This window comes from Cyanistes caeruleus, chromosome 8, assembly GCF_971803275.1.
Source record: "Cyanistes caeruleus chromosome 8, bCyaCae1.hap1.1, whole genome shotgun sequence".
Taxonomy (NCBI): domain Eukaryota; kingdom Metazoa; phylum Chordata; class Aves; order Passeriformes; family Paridae; genus Cyanistes; species Cyanistes caeruleus.
In genome coordinates, this window is record NC_141708.1 from 21,477,662 (window position 1) to 21,504,630 (window position 26,969).

General features: G+C 36.5%; 1 protein-coding gene across 18 annotated transcripts in view; it reads left to right on the plus strand.

The window, feature by feature from the left end:
* Positions 1–26,969, plus strand: part of KAT6B (lysine acetyltransferase 6B) — a 109,506-nt gene that overhangs the window by 47,156 nt on the left and 35,381 nt on the right. For 11 of the 18 annotated variants that reach the window (XM_023929397.2, XM_086901120.1, XM_086901123.1 and 8 more), the window contains exons 3-11: positions 6,450–6,558; positions 12,327–12,442; positions 12,622–12,703; positions 13,681–13,813; positions 17,748–17,803; positions 19,624–19,745; positions 21,159–21,274; positions 23,283–23,424; positions 26,417–26,578. In XM_023929397.2, the coding sequence (XP_023785165.2) occupies positions 6,450–6,558; positions 12,327–12,442; positions 12,622–12,703; positions 13,681–13,813; positions 17,748–17,803; positions 19,624–19,745; positions 21,159–21,274; positions 23,283–23,424; positions 26,417–26,578 (1,038 nt within the window). Of the gene's footprint in view, positions 1–6,449; positions 6,559–12,326; positions 12,443–12,621; positions 12,704–13,680; positions 13,814–17,747; positions 18,680–19,623; positions 19,746–21,158; positions 21,275–23,282; positions 23,425–26,416; positions 26,579–26,969 lie in introns of all 18 variants that reach the window. The other 7 variants (XM_023929396.2, XM_086901117.1, XM_086901115.1 and 4 more) reach the window with 2 other exon arrangements.

The window sequence follows — 26,969 nt, forward strand, 5'->3', positions numbered from 1 at the left end:
AACCATGCCACATAGAAATTAATGCACGATCCATCACAGAAGGGATACAGTTAAAATAAGTAAAGTATCAGAGATTGTTGACAGAAACAGTAGCAGGGCCTAGACTATCCACAGACTGTTTTTAATTGACAGCAGTAATTCTGTGTGTCTGTTGAATTTGGACTGTAGTTGGTAAACCTCCCTTCTGTAAGTGTAGAGGCTTTATATTCATTCTGTTGAAGATGAAAGCTGAGCCTCCAGAGGACCAGAAGACTTCGTTGTATTTTTGAGCTGCTGCTTTGTACCTTTCTCTAGATGTCTTCTGTGCTTGCTTTGGGTGGTGGTTTTTCAACAGAAAGTGGAATTTTGATATCTTCAGTGGATATAAACTCAAATGAAACATGAATGCAGGTTGGCTTATGTGCAGCTAATTAAGTCTAAGCTAATCTAGTATTACTCTTGCAGTTACATGGCTTTGGGGCGTGTGAATCCAGGAGGATATGAAGGGTTTTAAATGTATCCTTTTTGCATAATTCTAGGTAACTCTGATAGTTACCTTCTATATCACAATGCCCTTAGAGAGATGTCCTTTCAAAGTACAGGAGGGACATGTGAGCAGAGAAAGCTACAAAGCCACTCTTTAATAAGGAGGCAAGTTTTATTAAAAAAAAAAAAAAAAAAAGCACACAAACCTGCATTTTAGCTGCGATGATAATCTCTGCGGGTAAGAGGAGATATTTCAGACTGTGGCTTTTCCTCAATACACACCATTTATGCAGTTAGTTGATTTAAAAGTGTAATAAAGAAAGTTCACAGCCTGGTCAGTCCTCTCTTTTTGGAACTGCCCTTGTACTGGCCTTTGCTTTGTTCTCTTTGAATGCATAGCTGCATTAAGGTTTGTAGCAGGTGTAAGGTTTCCCCACTTCTGCCTGTCAGGATGTGTTTGCCATCATTTGAGTTAGTGTGTACTGTTTACCATGCTTTGTGGGCCTGTAGGACTAACATGGGAGCTACTGGATAGTTAGCAAGTTGTTTTAAAAATTCAGAGCTTAGTTTAACTTACAGTTCCTGAAACATGGTGAGTTTTTTGGTTTTTTCAGATGTAAAAAGTAAAAAAAAAAAAAAGTAATAAGTAAAAGTGTATTTTACACACAGAGAATGGATGCAGGAAAGGGATTTCAGCTGAAAGTACTCACAGAACCATGTCTTGCCTGGGATCAAGAGCAGCTGCTTCAGTAGCTGAGGCAGAAATCAGTACCTGTCGCTGATAAAGCTTTTGCTTTTCTATATTAATATTTTTCAAAACAGTATTTAGAGATGCTTCTGGCAGTATTTCTTGTTCAAAGACTTCTTTTTTTCAAACCACAGTAAAAACAAATAAGAAAAAAAAAAAAAAGGAGTGCAGATAGCCCTCGAAGGTACTTTGTGAAAATGTAGCTATTCTGAGAAAGCCAGCTTGCTGCTTCTGTCCTTCCTAAGGCTGTAAATAGGCTGGGACCAGGACAGTGGATCTGTACTGAAGGTTCTGGCAGATTCACTCTTCAGTAAAATTTGTCCCTCTATCCTGGTAACCCTGCAATTACTTTTGTGCTGTTTGTGTACATGGGAGAGCAGAGTCTAATGTTTGGGTATTATGCATAAGGGTGTTTTTTTCCAGCAGGTAGTCAGATGATGTCGAGATGGTTCTGAAAAGGCAGGGAGAGGCAGTTGCAAGTGTGAACAGTTGAGCTTTTCAGTTTACTAGTCAAATTTCTTGGGAGTGTGTGTGAAACTTTTAATTTCTTTTAATGTGTGTATAACACTTAATGAGATAGCACTTAAGACTGTAATTGTGTGTACACAGCTAATTCCTAACAGTTTTCAGACAATCTGTTTAAAACCTCAGAGTGCTATAGCAATGCAAATAAGAATCTTCTGGCTTTCAGTGGGATTTATAATTCTGGGTAACTTTGCATACTCAAAAATAAAGTAAAATAAAACTTTTTAGGACCTAATGTGACTTCTTTGGGGGTGGGATGTTAGAACATGCTAAATACTTTAAGAATTTCATGGTAACTATAAATATAATCAAACAAGCATATAAGTTCCACAAGCACAGAAACATAGGGAAAAAATTGTTATTTTGGGCTGTAGTTCTAAGACAAGTTCTTGCATAAGGTAACAGCAGTCCAGCTGAATTTTTACCAAGGATTGATTTTGTGCAGTGGCAAAGCCTGTTAGTTTCTCAAAATAGATAGCTGTGAGTCATTAAAATAAACAAAATAATTTACTGGTTGCATAAATGACTTCTAAGTCTTTGCTTAAACATGGACACTGCACTAGTTTAACTACTGCTAGCACTATGTTGTTATTTCTAAATTAGTGATGATATAAAAGGTGTCCTTGCTCATGGCAGGGCATTTGGAATTAGATTTTTGTCCTTTCTAACCTAAACCATTTTATGATTCCTTATTTTTTGTGGAGCAGTCAGAATGTAGAATATGTCAAGACTGTGAGCAGTTAAGGATAGTGGGTCCGTAACGTTTCACAATGTGTAAACTATGTCAAATAGTTAAAATGCTTTGGAGTTTTTTGGTGGCTTTGGGGTGTTTTTTTCAGTTGGTTCAATTACAAAACACTTACTAAAGGCACTAAACCAATATTTTTTATTTTTAGTCTTTATCTGTAGCACAAACTTTCATTAAATGTGGTTTTTACTCTTGTGTTCTTTAGTGACTGAAATAATGACATTATAAACAAAATTCGGTGTATACACATTCATATATTTTTAGGGAAAACTGTTTCAAGTGTTAGAATAATCACAATTTCTGTTTAGAATAATTTTGAAATGATAAATGTTGTGAAATTGGATTTTGGTGGTGATTTTTGGTGATACAATATTGTCATACAGTACATGGTTTTATCACTATTTAGAGGATTGATGGACTGCAGTTGTTGTTTGTATGATGTTTTAAGGGATTGATTGACTATAGCAGTTGAATGTGTGATGCTCAAATAAGTACGGTTCAATTTCTATTGGAGGGGTAAAATCAAAACCCAACCTGTTTACAGGTGCTTGGTTGATGGTCTGTTACTGCTCCATGGTGTGTGTATATCTTTATTTTTTCAAAATCCAGTTTCCTGACTGCTCTTTGTGAAACTTCAGTTTCTGAATGCATGTTGGCATAAGGGATGAATTTTCTGTAAATTTGCTGTTACTGCAATTGGGAATACAGTTATTAGAACAAGACAGTCTTTTAAATTTGAATGCTCAGTTTCTAGTAACCTAGCAAACGAAATTGTTTTGCAAGTTGTCATTTACCTTGTTCGCAAAATCAAAGGGATAAAAAATTCTTCTAGGTTATTAGTTATGTTGAAGCAATAGTATGTTACTGGGGAAGAGTTATTCAGACCTCACTTGTGTGACAGAGCAGACACCATACTCCTAAAGCTTCTGTAACACAAATATTAATATTAAATATTAGCACAAAAAATATTACTGGTTCATCTGGTACAAAATACCACAGTGTTGAATAACCAACTTGAATAGAACTCCTTCCTGTAAGAGATGAAATGGAATTTACCTTCCTGAATTCTAATCATTGTTTTTCAAAAGATACGTGATGGCTGTATTTTAGAAGATAAATTACTGATTAGAAAAATAGATTAATTTCTCTTAGAGTTCTTTGATTAAGGTAGGAGGTGCTTTGCTGTTTGGGCTACATTCTGATGCTGTTATTAAAGAACTGAAAAAAATGCACCAAATCCCCCACCCTACCCTCCCACCCCACGCAAAAAAAATTAGCCCCAAATCCCCTTAATTTATGCTAATTGAGACAGCTGTGAGCCAGAGTTAATACTACCAGTATGAATTCAGGTTTGCTTCAACTGTGCAAGCTGAAGCAAATTGAAATTATGTCTTGTTTACTGTGCTGACAGGAGTGTGTGTGTGTAGTCTTAACTTTCAGTAGTTGAGAGAACAGACCCTGTAATACAGTTATGAATGTAAATGGCTTCAAAGAATATACTGGAGCCCGTAAGTTTCTTGGAAACTTGTATATGAAGTAATAGGATTTCCAAGCTCTTTGTGATTAGTTTTGGTATGGGAACATCAGTCTTTGTAGCCCTGAACTGCCAACAACCTTTGTCCTTTATTTTACCTTCAGAAAAAAAAGGGGGGGTGGTGTGGGGGCATGTTTGAAATAGGGAAGTAAATGAATGTTGGCTAATGGCCATGTCTTTTCCTAGAGCAAAAAAAATATCTTGGAAAGATAGATGAGATTGTGGACCTGGATTTGAATGATATGTGAAGCTTTGTAAATTATTTATCAGCACAAGCCTTTTTGAAATTACTAAAGCACTGTTACATCGAAGGCAAAGAGAATGGTGTGGATGCCAAGAGGAAATTTTTACTGGATTCCACTAAAAGAATAATCTGTCTTTTAAAATTATCTGTATTAAACTTTAAGTTAGCAGTTAAGAACTGTCCACACAATGATGCAAAATCTGTTTGAATAGCTCTGGACTCTTTTTTTGCTGCTGATTATTGGCATAGTTTAAGTATTTTGTTTTTTTGTTAATACCATTTTGCTCCAGTGACCTATCTGATAAAAGCAAAATGATGGGAAAGATCTGTTCAATTATATCTGACTGGTAAGAATAGTAACTAAATAATCCTGTTTTATCTTATTTATATATACGTTGTTTTTAACAAGTGAAAAGTCCTGCACGTAATTGGTATAGCCCTTCCCACCTATAGAACTACTGATCTCATTCCATGTCATCCTTCTAAAACTGACAACACCAATAATGGGGTTTTTTTTTAAGCATGACCATTTTTGAAAGCTGTATGTTTTATAGCTTAAATGATTATTTCTATCCAAGTAGCAATTTCATATTCCAGCTAACCATAAAATCCATATTGGAGCCCTTAGTTAGACAGAAGACTGCAGATGACATTTGTTCCTATTGGTTATAGGAACAAGGTTACAGCAGTTCCCTTTTGTAGATGATGGAAGAGAACACACATCTTACTTACTAAAAGTTCAGCTCTGTTTATCTTTTATGTGTATTCTTTGGGGTATACAAGTATGTCAGTATTTCAGTAATTGGATTATGAAGAGTTGAACAGTAAGCAGACCTTCTGAGGACTAAGTTTTCAGAAAAGGTGCGGTGCTCAGGGTATGTTTATATGGAATTACATTTGTATGCTCCTCTTCTGTGTCTAGGACAAACTTACCTTCCTGGTGTCAGTAGTCTTCATGCTGCTTGACTTAAAATGATCATAAGGCTTAATTACGTAAGAGTAGTTTCAATATTTCTGTGTTATATTGTGTTGAGATAAAAGGGCGCATCACCATGGAACTAATTCCTTCACAAGAATACCCTTAAAAACAAGCATTCCCCACTTCCCAGATCTGTAATGGAACACAGATTCATATGTCAAGTGAAGATAGCCTGCCAGCTTTTAAAGTATTGTAGCATAAAGAGGAAATGGAAAATGAAGGTAAAGCCAATAAGTGATCGCTTTGGTATGTTAAACTAACAGCATTGCCTACCTGAATCTGCAAACTTCCGAAAGAAACCATTTTAATCTGAGTTATTGTGATACTCTCTGCTAGAGGGTAATCTGTTATTTGACAATCCCATTTGGGAGAAATAGTTGCACATAATTTTATTTGTTACAGACCTGTTTACAGAGACTTCTGCTTAGTCATTAATACAGTAATATTTTGGATATTGCAGGTTAGTGTTTTTGTTAAAGCTCTAAAATGTAGTGCAAAAACTATATAATACATATTTATTCTCTGATAGTTTGTCATGTAATTGATAAGGAAGATGGGAAATTAATTTATATCACTACTGAAGTAATTCCCTGAAGGTCTTTGTGTATTGCTCCCAGACACTGAAAGATTTGCATGTTTTTTATTATGTATCAAAGCTGATGGGACTCATCAGACTGACAAGGATAGCTCTTCATCTGTTAAATCCAGTGCTTTTACCCTAAAATGGTAGTTTCAGAGAGGGGTATGAATTGTATTGGATTTCCAAATAATAAAATATGTCTTGAATTGGAGAATTTTTAGTAAGTTTATTTTCTTGTGTAAAGAAAAATATATTCATCTGTAACAAAGACTAATTTGCATATTGATCTTTGAGCACTGTTACATATGAAGAACAAGTGATTGTGTTCTGGAGTTGCAATTGTGTGTGCAAGAATTGTGTCCCAAGTTGTAATTTTTCCTTGTTTTTGTTAACACTACTCTTGTGTTGGAGACATTTACATGGATTAATACACAGGGTAGTTTATTATGGGCCAACTGAAATGGAATATGTGAAGATAAAATCTTTGTAACAAAGTTAGTAAAGTGGACTTTGCCTTGGCAATTAATATATGGTACAACAGAGTACCAAGTAAAAGCCAAGGAGGCTGGTGGGTTTTGGTTTGGGGTTTTTATGCTAGCTAACTGTCTGTTTATTTTTAAATCTAGCCACGAGCTGATCCCATCCCGATATGTAGCTTTTGCTTGGGAACAAAAGAATCAAATCGTGAAAAAAAGCCAGAAGAGCTCTTGTCTTGTGCAGATTGTGGCAGCAGTGGTAAGTTGGCTGAGTTTACAAATATTAGAAATGTTTGTTTTAATATGTCTTTTAAAAATACTTTAAACTTATGAACCTTAACCTCTCTTTGAACAAACATATATTGAGAACTGAACCCAGGAGGGTGAAAGAGTTTGTTGTTGTTTTTCTTGGTTTTGTTTGTTGGTTTGGTTTTTGGGGTTTTTTTCTGTTTTAAATTAGAATTTTGTCATCTGTACAATTAGGATAATTACAAGTGAGAGCTATGAATTTATCTTTATGTCAAAGTATAGATCTGCTGAGTGAATGGAGGGGAAACCACAATTTAACAGTATAAGAATTCAGAATTATTGTTTGGGATCTATATTGGCCCTGAAAACTCAGTTTTGCAATGTGACATCAAATGATGATCAAGAATTTTGCTTGCACAGATTGGCAACATTTCAGAAGCTGAGGAATAATCATAGTAATAAAGATCATGTAGCAGTATGCTGCTGCACATCTTGTGTATCCAGTTCATTTTTAATAAAATTATTCTGTTACTCAAGAGGGAATTTGGATAATATTTCAGGTAATGTGCCACATCAGGTGGGCAGCCTGTTTCTTGTCAGACACAGGACAATGACTCTCCTGCTTGCACGTACCTTACTCCTGTGTGTTGCAGCAGCTCTTGCAGACTCTGTGGCTGTTCCTAATGCAGATGTTTCTCTTCTCTGTGGTGACCAGTGCTGGGGCCCGAGGGAACAGCCTGAACTTGTGGCAGAGAGGTTTAGAAAAAGCTTCTTCACCCAGAGGGTGGTTGTGCACTAGAACAGGCTCCCCAGGGCACTGGTCACTGCACCAAGGCTGACAAAGCTCAAGAAGCGTTTGGACCATGCTCTCAAGGCACATGGTGTGACTCTTGGGGATCCCCTGCAAAGGGCCAGGAGTTGGACTCAATGATCCTTGCAAGTCCCTTCCAGCTCTGATATTCTGTGATTCTGTGAATCTGGAGTCCATGAGCATCATTATTTTGTAGGTATGCTGATGGTAGCTATGGCAGTACCCAGGTCAGACTACATCAGTACTCAAGTAAAAACAAAACAGTATGAATAAAAACATGTTTTCAGTTAATCAGGATATGTTATTGATTGTCTACTTCTCAATCTGTCACCCTGATAGTTGCTTTGTATTTTAGCCAGTGTATTTTTTTTTTAGTATATTTTAGCCAAATATTACTCCCTGAAATAAGACAATTACTTTTTTAACCCAGTATGCACCAGCAAACTGCATAAATTTTAAATTATCTTCCTTTGGTGGTTTATAGGTCTCCTCTATTTTCAAATCTGTTTTCTGATAGTCCCAAAATACTTGGTTAGACTCTGGTGCACATAGTTTAAATTAATCAGGTGAGCTTAGATATCAGCTACTCTTCTGTTGTGTAATAATTCCCTGGTGGGTCTTAAGACATTTTAGAACTGGAAGTCTTGACTTTCATGGATCAGCTTGTATTTGAATTAACACCGATACATTCTCTCTGCCTCATTAAGACTAAATTATCTTTAATTAGTTCCTCAGATGTATTAGATATCAGGAATGAAATGTTGAAACTGCCAATCAGTTTGCTGGATGGTTAAACTTGAGCTACTGATGCCTAACTAAAATAAAAACCAATTTCAGTGCAGTTTATAAATAACAAAACTTCACTCAAGTGGGGTTTTATTATAATTGGATTTGTAATTTTTGCACATTGCAGTGTATCTCAAAGCTGGTCTTGCTGTCTAACAAATAGAAAAGAAATTGCATGTTGTGCACAGCAAGCAAATTGTTCAGTTGTTCAGAGATTAAATTGCAGTGCCCACTACTGGCATGTCTGTTTTCCCTTTTTGTTTATGTGTCAAGTTGCTTTTGTTTTTTTCAGGTAGTGCTTCTGCATTCTGAAAGCAGAAACTAGCTGGATAACTGCACATTTTTGTGGTATTTGGGAGGAAAACGTATTTGGGTAGTGGAAATGAAATGCACTGCTATGTCAGTTGCACAGAAGATTTTATCAAGAAGTAAGATGAGGGATGTCAGATGTGAGAAAACAAATCCCATTACAAAAGCAGACATAGTTCCTCTTGATTTTGGTTGGGTTTTGTGTTGCTTTTTTTCCTCTTCTGCTTTTTCTTCCCTATCTCTTGATTTTGAAAAATCAATACACTTGAGAACTGGAATCGAATTTTGCTTCTATTTTTCCAAACAAGATGTGCTGAAGCAATTAAAGAGCTGCTGCTGGCAGACTTTTATAAGGGTTTGAAGTTGTAGAATGAGGAGGGGAAAAATTGAGTGACTGGCGAATTATAATAAATATTTTTTAAAAGCGGGGGGAAATAACGAAAAGTTGAATGGTTTGGGTACTCTCCTTTCAAATTTCATGTTACCCTGAGGAGGGAGGAGGGTTACTGATCAAAGATGAGTGGAGAAGGCTGAAGAGCAGAGCAGCAGAGATGCTGGACTCAGGTCAAGAGGAATAGGGACAGAAAATGTTTGGAAAGAACTGGGCAGAGATTGTGTTCTAAATGAGATTTAGGGTATGCTTTAGTAATAATGGAATATAGAAATTGTCTTAATTATTGCTGTCTGTGTAAGGATATTGGGCTAGTTGGATCAAATGAACTGCAAAGAAACCTGCAGATAGAAAAAAATTGGTATATCCCCAAGACAGGTGCAGTGACCATCTCTGCTCATAGCTTAAGTCTCCCTAAATAATGATAACTCTTTCTTCCTAAAAGATTATCTGACACATGTTGAGGGGTTTTTTTTTGGTGAATTATCTTACACAGTAGTTCCCAGGATTTGTGTTAAAAATAACTGAAGATATTGGCATAACTAATTTAGCACTGTGTTTAATTTTAGTCACTTATCTAATGCTTGTTCTTTGAAAAGACTAACTTTTCCATCAAATCCTTTAATGAATAAAAAAGGCTCAGCTTTGTGAGGAAGACACAAAAGTGGGTGGGTTAAAGAAATTGCCTTCAGTCACAAACGAATGAGACCCTCACTTTTGACTTCCCGATCTCGCCTATTTCTGCCGTGTCAGTGTATCACAGATCTTAACTGCTTCTAACACAGATGAACGAATTTTGAGGTGTTTCATTTTAAAATAGGCCTAGTATGTATTCCTGGTGAAAGTTTCCAGCCTGCAAAGGTTTAAAGTTCTGGTAATCTCGTAAACTTGTTTGATGCATTAAAATATTGATGCTGCTGAGTTTTAAAAGAAAGTCATACGGTGGAACCATGAGAAATTACCAGTTTAATCACTTCAAACTAGTGTTGGAAACTTCTTGGAGTTTTATCAGCTTTTAGATATGGAAAAGATAGTATGTTTTTCATTTCAGTTTAGATTAGTTAGAGCTGAAATATTGCAAATTTGGAAGCCCAAAACATGCTTTCCTGCAACTCTCAAATTAAAAAAAAAAAAAATAGCTGAAAAATCAGTGAAGGGCACAGTAACATCAACTGACTACAGAGATCTGTTAAGCTACAGAATCTGTATTACTGCTGTGACTGTAGTTTAGCAGAATTCCTTTTAAAATTGAAACTTGTTGGTTACCACTTAATGTCTGATAGGCATTACCCTATACATGTTATTATTATATTTGCACTGTCCATTTGTGTCTAAAATGAATAGTTTAAGTATTACCAGCTATTTAAGAACAATACCATATGGTATATTGAAATCTAAAAGTTTCTGGGCTGTCTCTGCTAGTGCATACCTAGAAAAGACAGTGAAAAAACATGGCAAATACATAGTGATGTTTCCCATTTTCACCCTTTCAGTGCTAATTTCCTGTGGCTCAAGGATTTGGAATTGCAGGCAGAATCTTCATGTTTAATATCAGTGGAGTATTTCTCTTGAATTTTTGTCTGATAATAAAATCTAGTGCTTAAAGAAATGTATTAAGCTGTGTAATTGCTTGAATGAGAAATGTTCCATTGGTAGATAAGAGATATAAAGTAACACAGTTATACTTAATTTGTTCAACCAGTAGCTACCAACCAGTGAGAATGGATGTTTCATATATTAACACATCGCAGTTATTTACTTAAATTTAAAAATCAACAATTTTAACTGCAAATTACTTGCTCCTTGAAATAAATCATTTCTGTGCAGGGCAGATAAATGAAATTAAATATACTTACATGGAGGTGATTGATTTATGACTACACTTTAATGTGTTAATGGAGTTGTTAAGTCATAGTTGATAAAATAAGTCTTTATGTGATATTGATTATTAATATTAGCCTCTCTAGGGGGTTTCATTGAAGGGAACAGTGTCTCATTGAACTCACCTCTGCAATTATAGTATATTTGTCACGTTCTTGAAAGTGCATACTCAATTTTAACCACAAAAAATGTTAGTATATCTTAAAATGTATCCTAAGAATCAAATGGTTATGCTTTTTCAATATCTTTCTGAAACTCTGAATTTATTGAATTGATTATTCTTTGCTCTTTACTAATAGATTATTTCCCTGCATTTTATTTTGAGAAAATGCACATTTCAAGTTGTCTTTCAAAGTTTAATAATAAAGTGGTTTAAGCCTTGGATAAGTAGAATAAAAGGAAGTAAAATCTGAAATTGTCACTCAGGTGGCTGTTGCATTCCATCAGTCTTTGCCATTCATGCCTCAGTCCATTAGAAGACAAGAATAGCGAATGCTCATAGATTAGATTGTGATTTTATTTGTGGTGTTTTAGCTCAGTCCTGGAGAAAGTCTGGATCACTGTGACTACACCATTACCTAGAAGAAAGCACTCATCCCAACTCTGACAGTGAGAAGAAAGCACCTTTGATGCGTGCCACATCACTGCAGCCATCTATAAGTGCAGCATGGCATCAGGGATTCTTATCTCTCTGACAGCTTCTGTGTTTATGCTCTTGATAGATAATCTCTGAATATAATACTATCATGAAGTGTTTCCCTGGGAAGGCTTATCCTTTCCTATATAGCAGTGCTTTTATCTTTTCTGGATTAAGGGTACTCTCCAAGGTTGTTGAAGACATGAAAAAATCACTGCCAATATTGCCTAAGGTGTTGGATGTGTTCAGTTGTCTGGTATCTTCTGTTAATTGGAAAAGTCATTTGGGCCTTCAAAGCTGCTGTGAAACGAGGATGGTCCTGCCAAGGAAATTTTGTGTTTTGTGGGAAGTAGTTCAACTACTCGGCACCCACCCCCTCAATTTTAAACCTTCTATTGCAGTATCTTTTCCTTATGCCAATTGCCAGGTTCATTTTTTTCCTTTTTATTACTCTGAAATTGTTCTTTGTGTATAATTAAGTAATAACTTGAAATTGAAAAGGCGTATAGTTTAGCTGTTCAGTATCTCTGGTAGATACCTAGTACAGTTAGAAAAATAACAAATGCAATTTTACCTAAAGGTTTCTTGTTTATTTTGCACTGTTAAGAAAGGGGAGTGTGGTCAAGTTTATGAATATACTTTTTTCAGAACCACTGACAGTTTAATATGCTATGGAAATAACCTAGTGAAAATAGAAATTTCAGTTTTAGGTGCTTATGTAGACCCTTCACTGGTGTCAGTTACAGTAGAAGTCAATTTTGTGCCTGTCTTCATGAATGGTTTTCATGACAATTATTCTGTATATTTGTATGAAGTAGATGATTAAAGTAATGTGTTGCAAAATTCTGAAAGCAACTGGTCTTTGCAGGGCTCTGGTGGTGCTGGCTGCATCCTGCTGAACTTCAAAATCAATCTAAACAATCTTAAATCTCAAGCTCTTAATAACATTTTGGTGTTTTTTAGGACATCCATCATGTTTGAAATTCTGTCCTGAGTTAACAACAAATGTGAAGGCCTTGAGGTGGCAGTGTATTGAATGCAAGACATGCAGTGCATGTAGGATCCAAGGCAAAAATGCAGTAAGTTAGACTTTTTCAGGGTTGCTTGACTTTGTTTTTAAGAAAGAAAACAATATTATATTATAGTTTTATAATTAGCACATGTCCAAATGCAAATCATTGATGTACAGCTTCAAGCAATGCTGTATTAAGTTTTTTTTTCCCTTTTCCTTTTCTCCCCCCCATCCCTGCCTCCCCAGGATAACATGCTTTTTTGCGACTCCTGTGATAGAGGGTTCCACATGGAATGCTGTGACCCGCCACTATCCCGAATGCCAAAAGGTGATCTTAAAAATCCTTTCATTTTCAGTCTTGTATTAAGTGACCAAAACCTCTTGAGCATGCTATTTTTATTTTTGTTTTCGATGATAAATAGTATGATTTTAGTCATATCAAAGGCAATTTTATTATATGAGGGGTTTTTTCCTCAGGATAATAATAAAGGTCTGCATGTAGTTGACCAGATGAATTCACTGTGTAATGAGTTGTTGCCCAGTTTATTGGAGGTGAAATTTTAGAAAGGTTGTTTAAATGTTTGGAGTATACCCACTGACAAAGAAGTCCTTGGAATATATAGAAGAGACTCTTCTTCATACCTTTTGTAAGAGTAATTGGAAAAACAGGCAAACAAAACAAAATATGTGTGTCTTCAGGTGCTTTAATCTCTAGATTTCTGACCTATGGCACCTCTCACTTTTGCTCTTACATCTTTATGGCTTTTCCTATTTAATCTTAAAGTTACATTAAAGACTTTCTTCAGTTCCTCCCCTCCCAGTCCCCAGCCTTATTTACAATTAATGTTTACACCTCGCTATCTAACATTAAAAGGATGCTAAGTTCAAGTTGTGTATTAAAACAAGTATACCTAGGTGTGATGTAGTATATTCTTTAGCATCCTCTACCCTAGTGGCTTTGTAACACACATGTAAATTTTCTACCCTGTCTTAATTGTGTCTGGAGAAGGATCTAGGTAGTATAAGGAGAGACAAGCTAGAACAGAAATTCTTCTAGGAAGCTAATTGCTCATAAGCTTTTCTGTGATCCTTGTTGCCTCTTGTTTCCTCCTTTCCATGAGCATTTGCTTTTAAAAATCCCAGAGTATGGGTAGAGAATCACTTGTTTTGTCCACTTTCCCTTCCCTATGTCCTGTTCAAGAGATAATTTGCTGACCTTGTATATACTTGGTATGTTTCTTGGTACACACCTGCAGTACAGATTAGATAAACTGTGTGCAACTAAACTCTCTTTCCTTTTTGTAGGGATGTGGATTTGCCAGGTCTGTAGACCAAAGAAGAAAGGGAGAAAGCTGCTTCATGAGAAGGCTGCGCAAATAAGGAGACGATATGCAAAACCTATTGGACGACCGAAAAATAAATTAAAGCAACGAATGTTGTAAGTTTCTCTTGTTTTTTTTATTTCTTTAGATGTTTCTGAGAATGTAGTCAGATAAGAGTTTGATACATGTTTAAGCACAGATTTTAACTCTATTTCAAATTGGGAAAAATAGCTAACCAGTGATTTTGTATGTGCCTTTCAGCCCAATGTTCAATAACTTCTAAATTATAGTGGGTGCTCTTGGTGTCATGTCAGAAGGTGATAAAAGGTAACCTAAAGTTTTCAGATCCTGTAAGTTTTTATCAAAAATTGTACCTATAGCAGATGCAAATAAACTTCTGTATAATAACATATGCTGCAGCTGTCTTTTAAGTTTAATTTCAAATAATTGAAGTACCTACAGAATACAAAGTAGATAATATCAATCTACTTATATAGAACTTCAGGAGACAGTTCTGCTCAAAGGGCTATTTGGAAACTGTATAAAAATTACTTTATTAGTTAATATCAGCTCACAAAGCCCATTCCAAACTACACAAGTAATAGAGAAGTTCTGGTTTCAGTGATACTCTGGAAAAGATTATTACTTGAATTCTGCTGTTGAGCTGCCACCAATTACTAGGAGAAGAGACTGCAGTTCCTCTTGCTTCTCAGGACTGTGTTTACCTAAAACAAGAGTGTGCTGTACTTTTTTTTAGCATCTGTCTTCCCAGGAAACACTGTAGTTGGACATTGTAAGTCTTGGTTAGATGATTGTTTAAGCAGTGTTTAAATACTGAGTTGACATGACACTGAGTGTTAAACAGGAACAGATTCTGTGTCAGCTACAGTAGCATGTTGCTCTCCATCACATGTTCCTATCCACGTACACCTATTCCCCCACCCCATTTAAATATTATTTAACTGTTTGGCTATGTCAACTGAACAGTTGAAAAGCTTTCTGACTATACCAACTACTCATTCTGTACATTGTGATATTCTTCTCTACAGTCTAAAAACCTGTATTATATTATTCAGACTTGCATAAGAGATGCTGTAGAACTTTGCATTTGGCAAAACAAGGATTTTTTTAAGCCAGTGGAGCCCACACGTGAAAATAGAAGGAAAAGTACTTACAGTATAGTGCACTAGTCAAGTTGAGGTACTTGATGCTGTGCATCTTCCTGTATTCTCTTTTGCCTTTCTCTCTGCCAGGATCTTTCATCTTGCTTTTTTGGTTCATGTCCTGAAGTTCAGTGTATGTTGCTCTAGGAAAGTAGTTCAGGACAGGAATAAAGTGTGACACTACATGAAAGTAAAAGATGTAGTTGTACTGGCTGATGAGACCATGCTGTTAGACTGGGCAAAACATTGTACTTCTCCATTCTCCTCCTGAATAAATAGCTTAGGAATTTGAAGGTCACTGAGATTTCTATATATCAATTTGTGTGCATAATAAAAATATTCCCTATATCTCTAGCTATGCCTTGGGCTTTTGCTGTCTCTGGTTTTACCCTTTGAAAACACATAAACCTTCAGCTGGAGGTTTGGGCTCTCTTGTGGTTCAGGAGTGGTACTCCCCAGCTTAGTGCTACTGCTGAGACTCTCCAAACCATGGGCTGCTCAATTGCCTCCCCCTCCCCTTGCCAGTGGCCAGAGAAGAGAATTGAAGGCACAAAAAGTAGAGATCCAGGTTGAGAGAAGAACAATTTACTGGCAACAGCAGTGAGATAAGAAAACAAACAGTAACAGCTACAGTACCATAACAAAGTGTACAAGATGGGGAAAACAATTCACAAATGATTATTTGCAATGGTGTTACCCAGCTGCTCCCTGCTTACCCAAATGGAAAGAACCTCTTCTTCCTTGGAAGAGACTCCCTTTCCCTGCCCAGAATAACCTCAAGGTCTTGGACTTGTTCCCCCTGGCTACTGCAAAAATTAACCCTGCCCTGACCAGAACCAGGACCGGTTCTAATACGGTCCTGCCACCTTACTTCTCTACAGACATGCCTCTGGTTTGGGTTCCCAATGGGTGGATTTAGCAGCAATGTCCTCCCCTCTCCATCTTCCAGTAGAAAGATTGGAAATGCTATGAGGGTTTTCCTGTTATGTTTAGCTGTTGAGATTCTGTGCTGCAACTTTTAAAGTGAATATCATGCTAAAGGATACAGAATTTCTTTTAGTATTATATGAAGATTATTAATATTTTCATAAAGGTTTTCTTTGTAGCTCATGAGCTGCATGGGCATGTTACAGGAATACTTGGGAAGCTCCTTGTAAAATAAATATTTGCAGTACTGCCAGCACATTTCTATTACTTCAGTGTCCCATATATAAAAACAAAGTAATCTTGTTTTGGAAAAATAGTGTCTGGAGGTAGATTAAGAGAAGATACTCTTCTGCATGAAGTCCTATTTAAAAGTGATTGTGGAGTATGGAAGACAATAGTGTCAAACATAAAAAGCGTGTGGTCACTACAGGAAGGCTAGCCAATGCCATTTAGTCCTTGCATAGTACAAAGAAAATCTGTCCAGTGGTACTGGAATAATTTTTTGCCTGTTGACTGTCTGTAGGAAGCCCTTCACAGGTAAATTACTGTGTAAGATTAACTTAAACCAGGTGTGTGCTGGCCTCTGGCAGTGCTGGTGGTTGCCACATCTGGTACTGAGAATAGGTCTTGTGGTAGACTTATGCATATGACACCAATGGATTCAAAAGACTTAGAAGTTTCTGGTTTTGTTGCCTCGTAGGAACTAACCAAATTTAAGGATGTGTGGGTGGAAAAGGGGCTAGTTCTTAAGCTGGTGGGCCATTGGAGGTCAGTAAACCAGATGGTAGCTCTAGGCTGTTGAATCCCTAATTAGAAATAACCTGTTGCAATTAATTACTTCAGTATTTCAATTTAGAGGGAAAAAAATCTGTGGAAGAATACTTTCTGCTGCAAAGTAAATAAGCTAACTTCAAAGAACAGGATGGAAAAGGGAATGAATGAAAACGTGTGATACAACTGTGTAGCTTTGTTTGGCTTTATAATTTGATTGTGTGTCCTGATAACTATATCTTTTACTGCAGATATTTTCAAAAGTTCTGTTTTTATATGCTAGAATATACTACTCTGCAGTGTAATTCCTCTCTTCAGTTATTAGCAACTAGTTAAGCCTGTAGTTCTGCTCTCATAAACCTTGGCTTTCAGTATGCCCATTTTCTTCCTAGCGATTAAATAAGATGCACCACTCTGTTTTTTCCTAGCACCTCCCATGTTAGGCCTGATTAGTTCATGGCTTTTCTGCAAAGGCACCTTGGTTATAGTCATGCTCTTTCCTTTCCTTTGCTATTTTTGTTTTTTGCTATTTTTAGAATTTCTAAAGAGTCTATTTCTTTAGTTTTGTTGTAATGCTCTTAATAAAATATCTCATTTGGCTTTTAGATCTTTGGTGGTACTGAAGTACCTGCCACATTTAATGTGTAATCCAACACGAGAAAAAAAGGGAAAAAAAATAGCAGTTTCTTGGAGATTGACTGTATTGCTTTAAAGGATTAATAGACTTTTCTACAGTTTAAACAAATGTAGTCTGAAGTTAATTGTTTTGATATCATATTAACACTGAAAGCATTTCTCTCCTCTGTGTGTACAATAAACTCTATGGCAATGGAGCAGTTGTTGTACAAACGTGGTATAATGATATTTTTTCAAAGAATCACACTTTGGCTATGCCTAAAAGGATGTGAGAAGGCTGTATACTTGAGAGATCTTGCTATGCCAGCACATATATATATATACTGTGGACTATCTTTTAAAGAAAAGAGGGGAGAGGGAATAAAAAGGAGAAGGGGAAAAAAAGATGGTTGTATGTCATAGTGGGAAATGTATTTCTAAAGTGTGTGTGTCTTTAAATTTCTTTAAAGATTTTTAAGTATGGTGGCCTAAGTAACTTGTGTAAACTATAGTTCTATTTGATAGTAAAAATTTTGAATGCTGATTTTTTTTTATTTTTCAAATTTTTGCATAGGTCTGTAACCAGTGATGAAGGATCCGTGAATGCATTCACAGGAAGGGGGTCACCTGGTAGGGGTCAAAAGACTAAAGTCTGTACCACACCTTCATCTGGTCATGCTGCATCTGTGAAGGATTCAAGCAGCAGATTGCCTGTTACAGACCCCACTCGGCCTGGTGCCACCACCAAAATCACCACCACCTCCACCTACATATCTGCCTCTACACTTAAAGTTAACAAGAAAACCAAAGGTCTCATTGATGGCCTTACTAAGTTCTTTACACCATCACCTGATGGTCGCAGATCACGAGGTGAAATAATAGACTTTTCAAAGCACTATCGTCCAAGGAAAAAGGTCTCTCAGAAACAGTCATGCACTTCTCTTGTGTTGGCTACAGGTACCACACAAAAGCTAAAACCTCCACCTTCTTCACTTCTACCCCCAATCCCCATCTCTGGTCAGAGCCACAGTTCTCAAAAATCCAGCACTTCCACTTCTTCTAACACTCCCCAAAGTTCTTCCAGTCAGTCAAGCATACCTTCGTTTAGTAGCCTTCCTAGTAGCAGTCAGCTAAAGGGACTCTTTGATGGACTCTCTCATATCTATACCACTCAGGAACAGTCTCGAAAAAAGGATCACCCAAGCTATGCACCCCACAAGCATTTGTGTAGTAAACCAGAATTATCTTCCACATCAACATCTAATAGTCATTTCTATGGAAAGAACAGGGTTAGGAGTAGGTTTATGTCTCATGCCTGTGCCTCTGGATGGGGTGTGTCTAGAGGACATGCTTTTAAAGCAATTGCTCACCTCAAGAGAACAGCTTTCTTTAAAAGGCACAGGATTCTAGGCAGATTAAAGTATAAAATGACCCCTCAGATGGGGACCCCCTCACCAGGGAAGGGGAGCTTGACAGACGGAAGGATTAAACCTGATCAGGATGATGGTAAGCAAAGGTCGAAGCGCCAACCAAATCTGCGTCCCGTCCAAAACCAAAATTCTTATCACATAGGTCTTAGCTATTTCTCTTGTTCTTACTTCACTTTCATACAAAAACAACAAAACTTTGACCTTTTATCTAATGCTGACTAAATCTCCAAAACATTTTTGGTTGTGTTTTTTTTTTCCTGACTAATACCACACCACTTTTTTATTTATTTATTTTTTTTGCATCTGTAGTGACACTAGGAGCCCCAAATGCCTTCATAATGTTGCTTATGGCTGTGTAGTACCGCATGAGTAGCCACTTGTCATGCTACTTCCTTGTTCTTCCCCTGCCGTTCCTGTGGCAGTAGTGCTGTCATCATGATTGTGTGCTGTCAGTGCTTATAACGGTGGGCATTTCAATTCATTTCCCTCTGCTCCATTGCTTTTTCATGAACAGTTCCATCATACTACAGTCTCCACAACACTTGATCTGTACTGCTGTGAACTACCTTTTTATTACTTTTATTTAAGAAAGGAATGCATTTAATTTATAATGTTTGAATACAGGCTTAGCTTAGCATTAATCTTCAAGTTTTAAGTGCAACGTTTTTTCTCTTGTGTTTATTTTTACCTTCCAGAGTGTACTGGAATTTATCAGGTGGCATAGTTCTAGCTATAAAATGTGCTCCATTTCATGAGGTTCAAAACTAATTTAGTAGATCTGGACTATAAAGGCTTATACAGACAAACAAGTACCAAAAAATAGCTCGTTCAGCAGCAAGCTACAAAACAAGAAGGGGTGGGGGTGAAGGATTCACTTCTGTTACTTAGTAATCCTAGATTTGGTTAAATTGGGGAGTTCATAACAGCCATAGTTGCAATTCTGTTCAGTAGTATCACTTTGCTAATGCACTTGTAACCTTCATGTCTGTGAATAAACTTTTTGCTGGTTTTAAATAACAGATACTGAAATCAAACTAAGCATCAAACAAGAAAATACGGATGTATTTCTGTTGGGAAGCAAGGACACTGTTACACAGGAGGATTTGGAAGTCTTTAAGCAGGCTCGAGAACTTTCCCTGGAGGTAAGAATCATGTTGCACAAAATACAGTTATTTCTGTAAATAAAAACTGTAAATACTTATTTCTGTAAATAAAAAATTTCAGTCTCTTCATCTTCATTTCTAATATATTCCTTTTAATCTAATGCATCTTGCTTGCTGTGAATTTTATTTGGGAGACACTATATACAGATAGAAGACAAGGCATCATGCTGGAATGGATCAGATGATAAGTGACACTTAGGATAGATTTTGAAAGATATACTTGAGCATTTTGGACACAGGACTACAGGATCAAACATAGAATTAAAAAGTAGCTGACATCCTGGTTAGGACTGAGAGGATATTGGTTGCTAAGGATGTGCCTAATGATTTTCCTCTGCAAATAAAGCAAATATTCTGAAAAACTAAGTCGGTCCCAGAAAACACTGCTTGGTAGGAAACTAGGTCTAGTGAGTCCATAAATTCATTTTACCTGGTTAGTTACTGGATTTTGAGCTTAAATACTGTAGACTTTATCTAGCAGTGATAATATTTGAGCTGAATCAGACCAGTGAACCAGACTTGTACTTTCCTGTGTCTGTGAAATGAACAACCAGTGTCTTTGAGAACCTGGGTCAGAAGGTGGGTGAATGTAATGTTTCAATTGCTGCTTTCTTAAAATGGCATCATAAATGGCTGTGTGTTGTGTTCTTTTCAGTAATGGAAGTCACTTTTTTCAGGTTCAGTGTACAAGAAGTGACATTACACAGTGACTTTTTCACAGTCTTCATTCAGAGCGTGTTAAGCAACAGTCTCAAATTGAGTTTAAAGATTCTGTTTCATTATTAGCTTGTACTTCTGTTTCCTCATGGAAATAGTTGCCACTACTTACTGTCTTTATCTTTCATATGCAGTCCCTAAAAATGTTAGGTGGTAAGGTTTCTAAAAGTTGACATTGAAATTGCTTGTTTTTCCTCACTTTCTTAGTCTTTTATATTTTTCCAGCCCTTCAGAGCCTAGCAATCATTTTCTGATCAGTTTAAATGTGGTATTATAGCTGAAATCCATATGTTAGCATATCCTTGACTCTTTGGGAAGGTAAACAAAAGGTTGCTCTTTGAGGTAAATTCCAGTTATCCTTGAAGGGTGCTGATACCTTTTTTCTCATTGTTTTGGCAAAAGGACAGCTTTGAGTTTGCACCAGAATTATAGGGACACTAGGTGCTGTAGGAGAATAGAACTTGAGGGTTGTGCCTCTTCTTTGGCTGGGCTTTTGCTGTTTGTATTTTCTGTTTGCAAACTGTCCTCTGTCAGAGTTTAAAGAGCTTAAGCAACTGATTTATATGCTTCAGGTTTCTTGTGCTTTCAGTGGGTGAAACTGGTTATCCAGAGCTAAAGTTTGTTCTGCTTTTCTATAACTAATACTTTTTTTCTTTTTTTTATTGCACCTGACAGAAAATTGGGTGTAAAAACACTGGTGAAACAAGTGGGCGATACCCTTCAGTGATTGAGTTTGGAAAATATGAGATCCAGACCTGGTACTCTTCACCTTATCCACAGGAATATGCAAGGTAGCAAGTTGTCAAGATTGCCATACGTGGTTGGCATTTTTCTGATGTGAACATTACAACTTATTTTTTACTCTTTTGTAACTGTTTATAATTTAAAGCCTTTAAAAGTAAATATGCTTTGTAATTATAACTGAGAACAAGGATTTGTCATTCTTTTTAGCTAGTCCTAAATCAAAGATGCAATAAAAAGTAATTTTCCTAGTCCTGTATAAATGTCAATGGTCAATGTGTATTGGTGTGATTTTGTTGGAGGTTTACTTTTGTGGTTTTGTTTTGTTGGTTTTGTTTTCATTTATTTGTTTGGTTTTGTCTGGGTTTTTTTGTTGTTGTTTTTTGGGGTTTTGGGGGTTTTTTTTACACGATTGCAATGAGGTATGTCCAACTTCTGGCCCTTTAGACAAATTACTCTTGGTTGTGGTCCAGTGTTTGTTAACCTGCTTTTTCTAAGGACATGGGGAGATGTCATGCTAAAAAATAGAGTCAAAGTGGACAAGTTGTGGCAACAGCATCTCATTTCAGACCATCTTTGCAAGGGTGCACCTTGCAGTCAGGCAGACAGCATGGACTAGCACATGTGCTCAGTAGATCTCTGCTGAGTTTTGTGTGTGCTGAAAATAAATGTTTTATTAATCAATTGTCTCTATGGTATACTGGAAGATATTCAGAACTGTATTTTTATCAAGCTCTACTACTTTAGCATGCAACGTGATCTGTAGCATAGTGTTACTCTAAACTGCCTTTTGTTTGTGTGGTGGGAATGAGGGATATGTCATGTATCCATCATATATAAATCAAGGGCTAAAAAAGTGTGGAGACAGTTTCCATGTCCTATTATTACCACTGCTTTTGTAGTGTTAATTTTTCAGTTGTGCTTTTTATTCCCTCAATTTATATCATATTGTGGAAGGGTGAGTTACTTATTCCATCAAGTAAATTAATCCCAGATAGAAGCATAATGATGACTAATTATTAGTATGAGGCTAGAGTGGGATGGCATTGTAGGAGGCACTGTGGCTCTCAGCTGAGTGCAGTGGGATTACATCATTGCACAGAGTTCAAACTACTTTTTATGTTGTTGATGAACTTCTTAGGATACTGGAATAGTGCAAACCATGGGTGTAATCCCAGGATGTGCTAGTAACTTCAGAGCAGATAGAGATTTTCCTCTGCTCTAAAACTTTGCTAATTAATTAATTTCTAGAACAGTCTTCCACTGCTTCAGTAATTTAAAAATGAAGGTGAGTAGCCATAACAATTACCAGAGGGAGTTTATGATGGTATGTAGAACACAGGGCATGTGGGTTACTTGTGTGTAGTCTGGATCCTCCCCAGAGAAGTGCACTTCCCAGTGTTGCCTGTGCTGTGGAGATGTGTGTAAGTGAGGTGTTTCATCTGTATGTGAACTCTTTGGGTTGGCTTCTGTAGTAAAGTGATAGTTTAGGTGGAGGTGACGGGGTATAATCCTACTAGAGTTTGCTGTCTTGCCCTAGTATTTTTAAGACAGTGGGAAGAAAAGTGACCTCTGAGCCTTCCCCAGATGCAAAGTGAGGAAAATTAAAGGGAAGGAGATCTCCTGCATCCTACTTGGTGCTTCCTTTACATTTATTAGGAACAAGAAAGATGAAATTTGAAGTATTACTCCAGTGTGCTACCTTCAATGGAGACCACAACAAAAGCTAAGGTGGAGTGTGGGAAGGGGGAAGTAACTGAGATCTGCCAGAGGCTGGACCACAAAATGACCACAGCACAACTCTGTTGAATTAGGTTGACTGTGATTGATCAATTGATTGGTTGAAGCTGATAGTTTCTTATTTTCCTTTTCTGATGACTAGTGTGTGAATGTTTAATCATTCACTCTAATGTTGTATTTATTTATTTAGTTATGCTTTAGCAGTATTTATGTATGGTACCTTATAATTTGAATGGAAAGGGTTTTTCATTTGTGGTAACTTTGTTTACAGAATGTACCAAACTTTTTGTGTAAAATATCTTCTTAATTTTCCTACAGATTGCCAAAGCTTTACCTGTGTGAATTCTGTCTTAAATACATGAAAAGTAAAAACATTTTGTTAAGGCACTCAGAGAAATGTGGCTGGTTTCATCCTCCAGCCAATGAAATCTACAGAAGAAATGACCTTTCAGTATTTGAGGTAGGTGTATCAGAAGTATAAGCTTTTGGAAAATAACCAGTTTGTAGATGTTACTGACCAGCTGCAGAACTAGTGAAAACTTCAACACACATAAATACATCCTTGGAGATTCTTCTTACACTGCAAAAACAAGTTGAGATTCTGCTTAAACTGCAAAAATAAATCCATCTACCCAGTTCTGTTCTACCCTGCCATGTTCTTTCATGGTTTGTACTTTACTTGCACTTCATGCCTTAGCCAAGCTCTTTAAGTCAAGATACTTGACTTAAGCATGAATCTTATGGCTTCCTTTGCACTTCTCATCTTGGATTGCCTTCCCCTTCTCAGTCAAAGTACCCCTTGACACCCATTCATTTCTGGCTGCTGGAGTGCCTTGGGTGTGGGGAGAAGACTAATCATAATGTAGGTGCTCCCAAAGTATAAAAGCAAATAAAGCAGCTTCTTGTGTGTTCTACAATCACAGATATAGCTCCTGAGTGCTTTTGCCTTCATTTTGGATATTTGAGAAACTTGCCCTGGAATATAAAAAGTTTCACAACCTCAACTAAGGATTTATCAATCTATGTTATTCTTTTGGGAGATGACTACTTTTAAGTGTGAGGTTTTATGGATGTCCTGGACAAGAGAATTCTGTGTTTCTAATAGCATACCTGGAGTTATTAAAACCATGCCTTAATTTTCACGTTCCATATTTTCAAGCATTCCTAGAGGCAGTAATAACAGAAAAGACTGGTGGGGTTACTAGGATTTCTTTTATCATGTGTTGATAATTTCTCTTTAACTGCAGATGTCAGTTTCTTCTTCAAACTTGTATTTTCATTTTCAAATTGTATATATGTCTTTTGTGCTCAGTCATTGCTATTATCTGTTCAAACAATGGTAGATGCAGTCTTGAAGTTCTTTTTTAAGTTAGAACAAAATCTTTGTATTTTGTTGTGTTTGTGCTATTAAAAAGTAATTATTTGCATCAAGATTGCTTCCTTCCTGACTTGAGCAAATTTTACAAATATTGAAGATCTGCCAGCAAAAGACTTGTTTGTAAATAGACTTACCTCTTTTCCTATCAAGAATGAAATTGCCCTAGTCTGTTTAAAATAACTTGATTTTCTCTGTTAGCAGATGTTAAGAACTGTGGAGCATACAATAGACAAATGGTGCTTTCTCATTTATTTTTCTTAACTAGTGCTCACATGTAAATGAACAATTCTTAAAAAATAAAATACAGAGAAATACTGAGGGATGGGGGGGTGGGGGATTGCTGCATGAAACACATGGAAAACAAAGTATTGTGGAAGCAATGTCTCAACTCTTCTCCACTACTTTTATTCCCATTGCCTATTTTGTATGCTTCAGTAAGCACTTGTGTTAAGCTTTCTGAAATAAATGTAATCAGTTTGGGTCTTTTTATTCCAATAAATAGTCAGTTAATGTCAGTTGTCAATGATTGCTGGAAACTTAGTCATTAGTTGATGTCCTTCTTCATAGATCCTTTCAAGGATTCTGTGCAACCATTCTCTTATAGGCAGAATGAAGAGTTTGTGGTTTCCTTCATGCATTGTGTTTTTGAGAGAACTGGAAAAAAGTTTGGCATTTTGTGATTTATGTACGTCTGCCCAGAGCATGACTTTGACAGATTTGAGAGCAGACTTTGACATAGCTTACTACTATACTGTAGCCAAGCAACTTTTGACAGATGCTTCCTTTTGAGCTTGCTGTCCCTCTTTTTTCTCCACTTCTCACATTTAAAACGGATGAACAAGCTGTGTTTGCCTGAAATTTAAGAAGTTCTTTACATTTCTGTACAAATGTTCTTACTGAAAAAGACAGCTCATACAATTTGCATTTTCAGGTTTACAGCTTACCCAGTGGTGATTACTGCTTACTTAATGTTCACATTTAATTTGCACACTTGTTAATAAGTGTGAGAAGTAATAAAAAGCATCTGGACAATGGAGTGTGCTGTAAGATATCTTGCTGTATTCGACAGGCTCTTAAGAGCTTTATGCAAGTTTATCCTGATGCCTTTAGTAGCAGTAGCTATCCAGTGAATGTTTTTTCTTTAATCCATTTAATGCAGCTGTACTACTGATGTTCTCTTGAAATCCCTAAATATATCCGAAAGGATAGGTTTTGCTTAGATTTGTAACTAAGATTCTTACTCAAAACAAATTAGAATAGAAAATTACTTATTTTTCTACAGAGTTCCTATCATTTGTCCACGTCTGAATGAAATACAGCTACTGTCATTAAAAAATCAGTACAAGCAAACCTTTCTATTAAGATTATTTCAAAAATGTGTTGCCTTTGACCGAGCCTTTCAGGAAGTACCCAATTGATCTAGGAAATCTGCATTTGTGGCTGGCTTTTCTGTAGCTGTCTGAATCACAGCTTGACTCTTTACACTCATAATATACCTAGACTAATTGTAGTATTTAGCCAGAAAATTTACCTATCTCACTCAATAGAGTTTTAGCCTGGCATGGAAATTTTGTCTTGTCTAATTTATCCGAAACATTGATGTGATTGATATGTAATTTGCTACTCATTTATTTGCTTTACACCTTAAGGAGGCAACATAATGCACTTTGTTAGGGATTTTGTTGTAAAGTTGTTGTACTCCACTGCCTTCTACCAAACCACAATTTAATGCAGTTTTAGCTAGCGTATTTTTTTGCCAGTCGTACTTGTTTTCATTCCAGAAATAAAGTGGAAGAGGTAAGTCTGTCTTGAACAATTAAAAGGTTAAGTTACTTTATTTAGTAAATCCAGATACTCAGAGGTTACTTTGAAAATGCAAGGTAATTAGCGCTAACTGGAGATCTCTTATTTAAGAAGAAATTGGGGAATTTCTCCTCTGAACCATGATGTGGTTTGTTTGTTTCTTTCTTGTAACACCATACAGTTCACATTTCCTTCTAGGTTGATTCAGTAAGTTGTTTTGTTGTAACTTGTTGGTGTCATGGAAATAACTGCATCTGTTTTGCTTTTCTAGGTTGATGGAAATGTGAGCAAAATTTATTGTCAGAATCTTTGTTTGTTAGCTAAGCTCTTTCTGGACCACAAAACCTTGTATTATGATGTTGAACCATTCCTCTTCTATGTCCTTACAAAAAATGATGAGAAAGGCTGCCATTTAGTTGGATATTTCTCTAAGGTAAAAATTTTAGAAGTGGTTTTATTTAATATTTATAATGTCCTGCTCTCCTTAATACTTCTGCCAACAGCAAAGAAAAATCAGGAGTTGGGGAAAAAAACCCATGAGCTTGAAAGCCTCTCTGTAAATCTTGAATATTATGTGCAGTGTCTCAAATACGTTGTACTTTCTTGCCTCACTGATGCAAATTCAGAATTCATTCGGCCACATGGATGGGGGTAGGTTTTTTCTTGTTTGGGGATTTTGTTTCTTCATTTCTTTTGTTTCCAGAATTTGTTGTGTTTTCAGTTGAATATTGAAATCTTTCTCCTTCCCCAACATTTTTTTCATTGGTATGCCAAGTCTAACTTGTAAAAGTTGCAGGTACTTGGAATGTTGATGTGTTTTCATG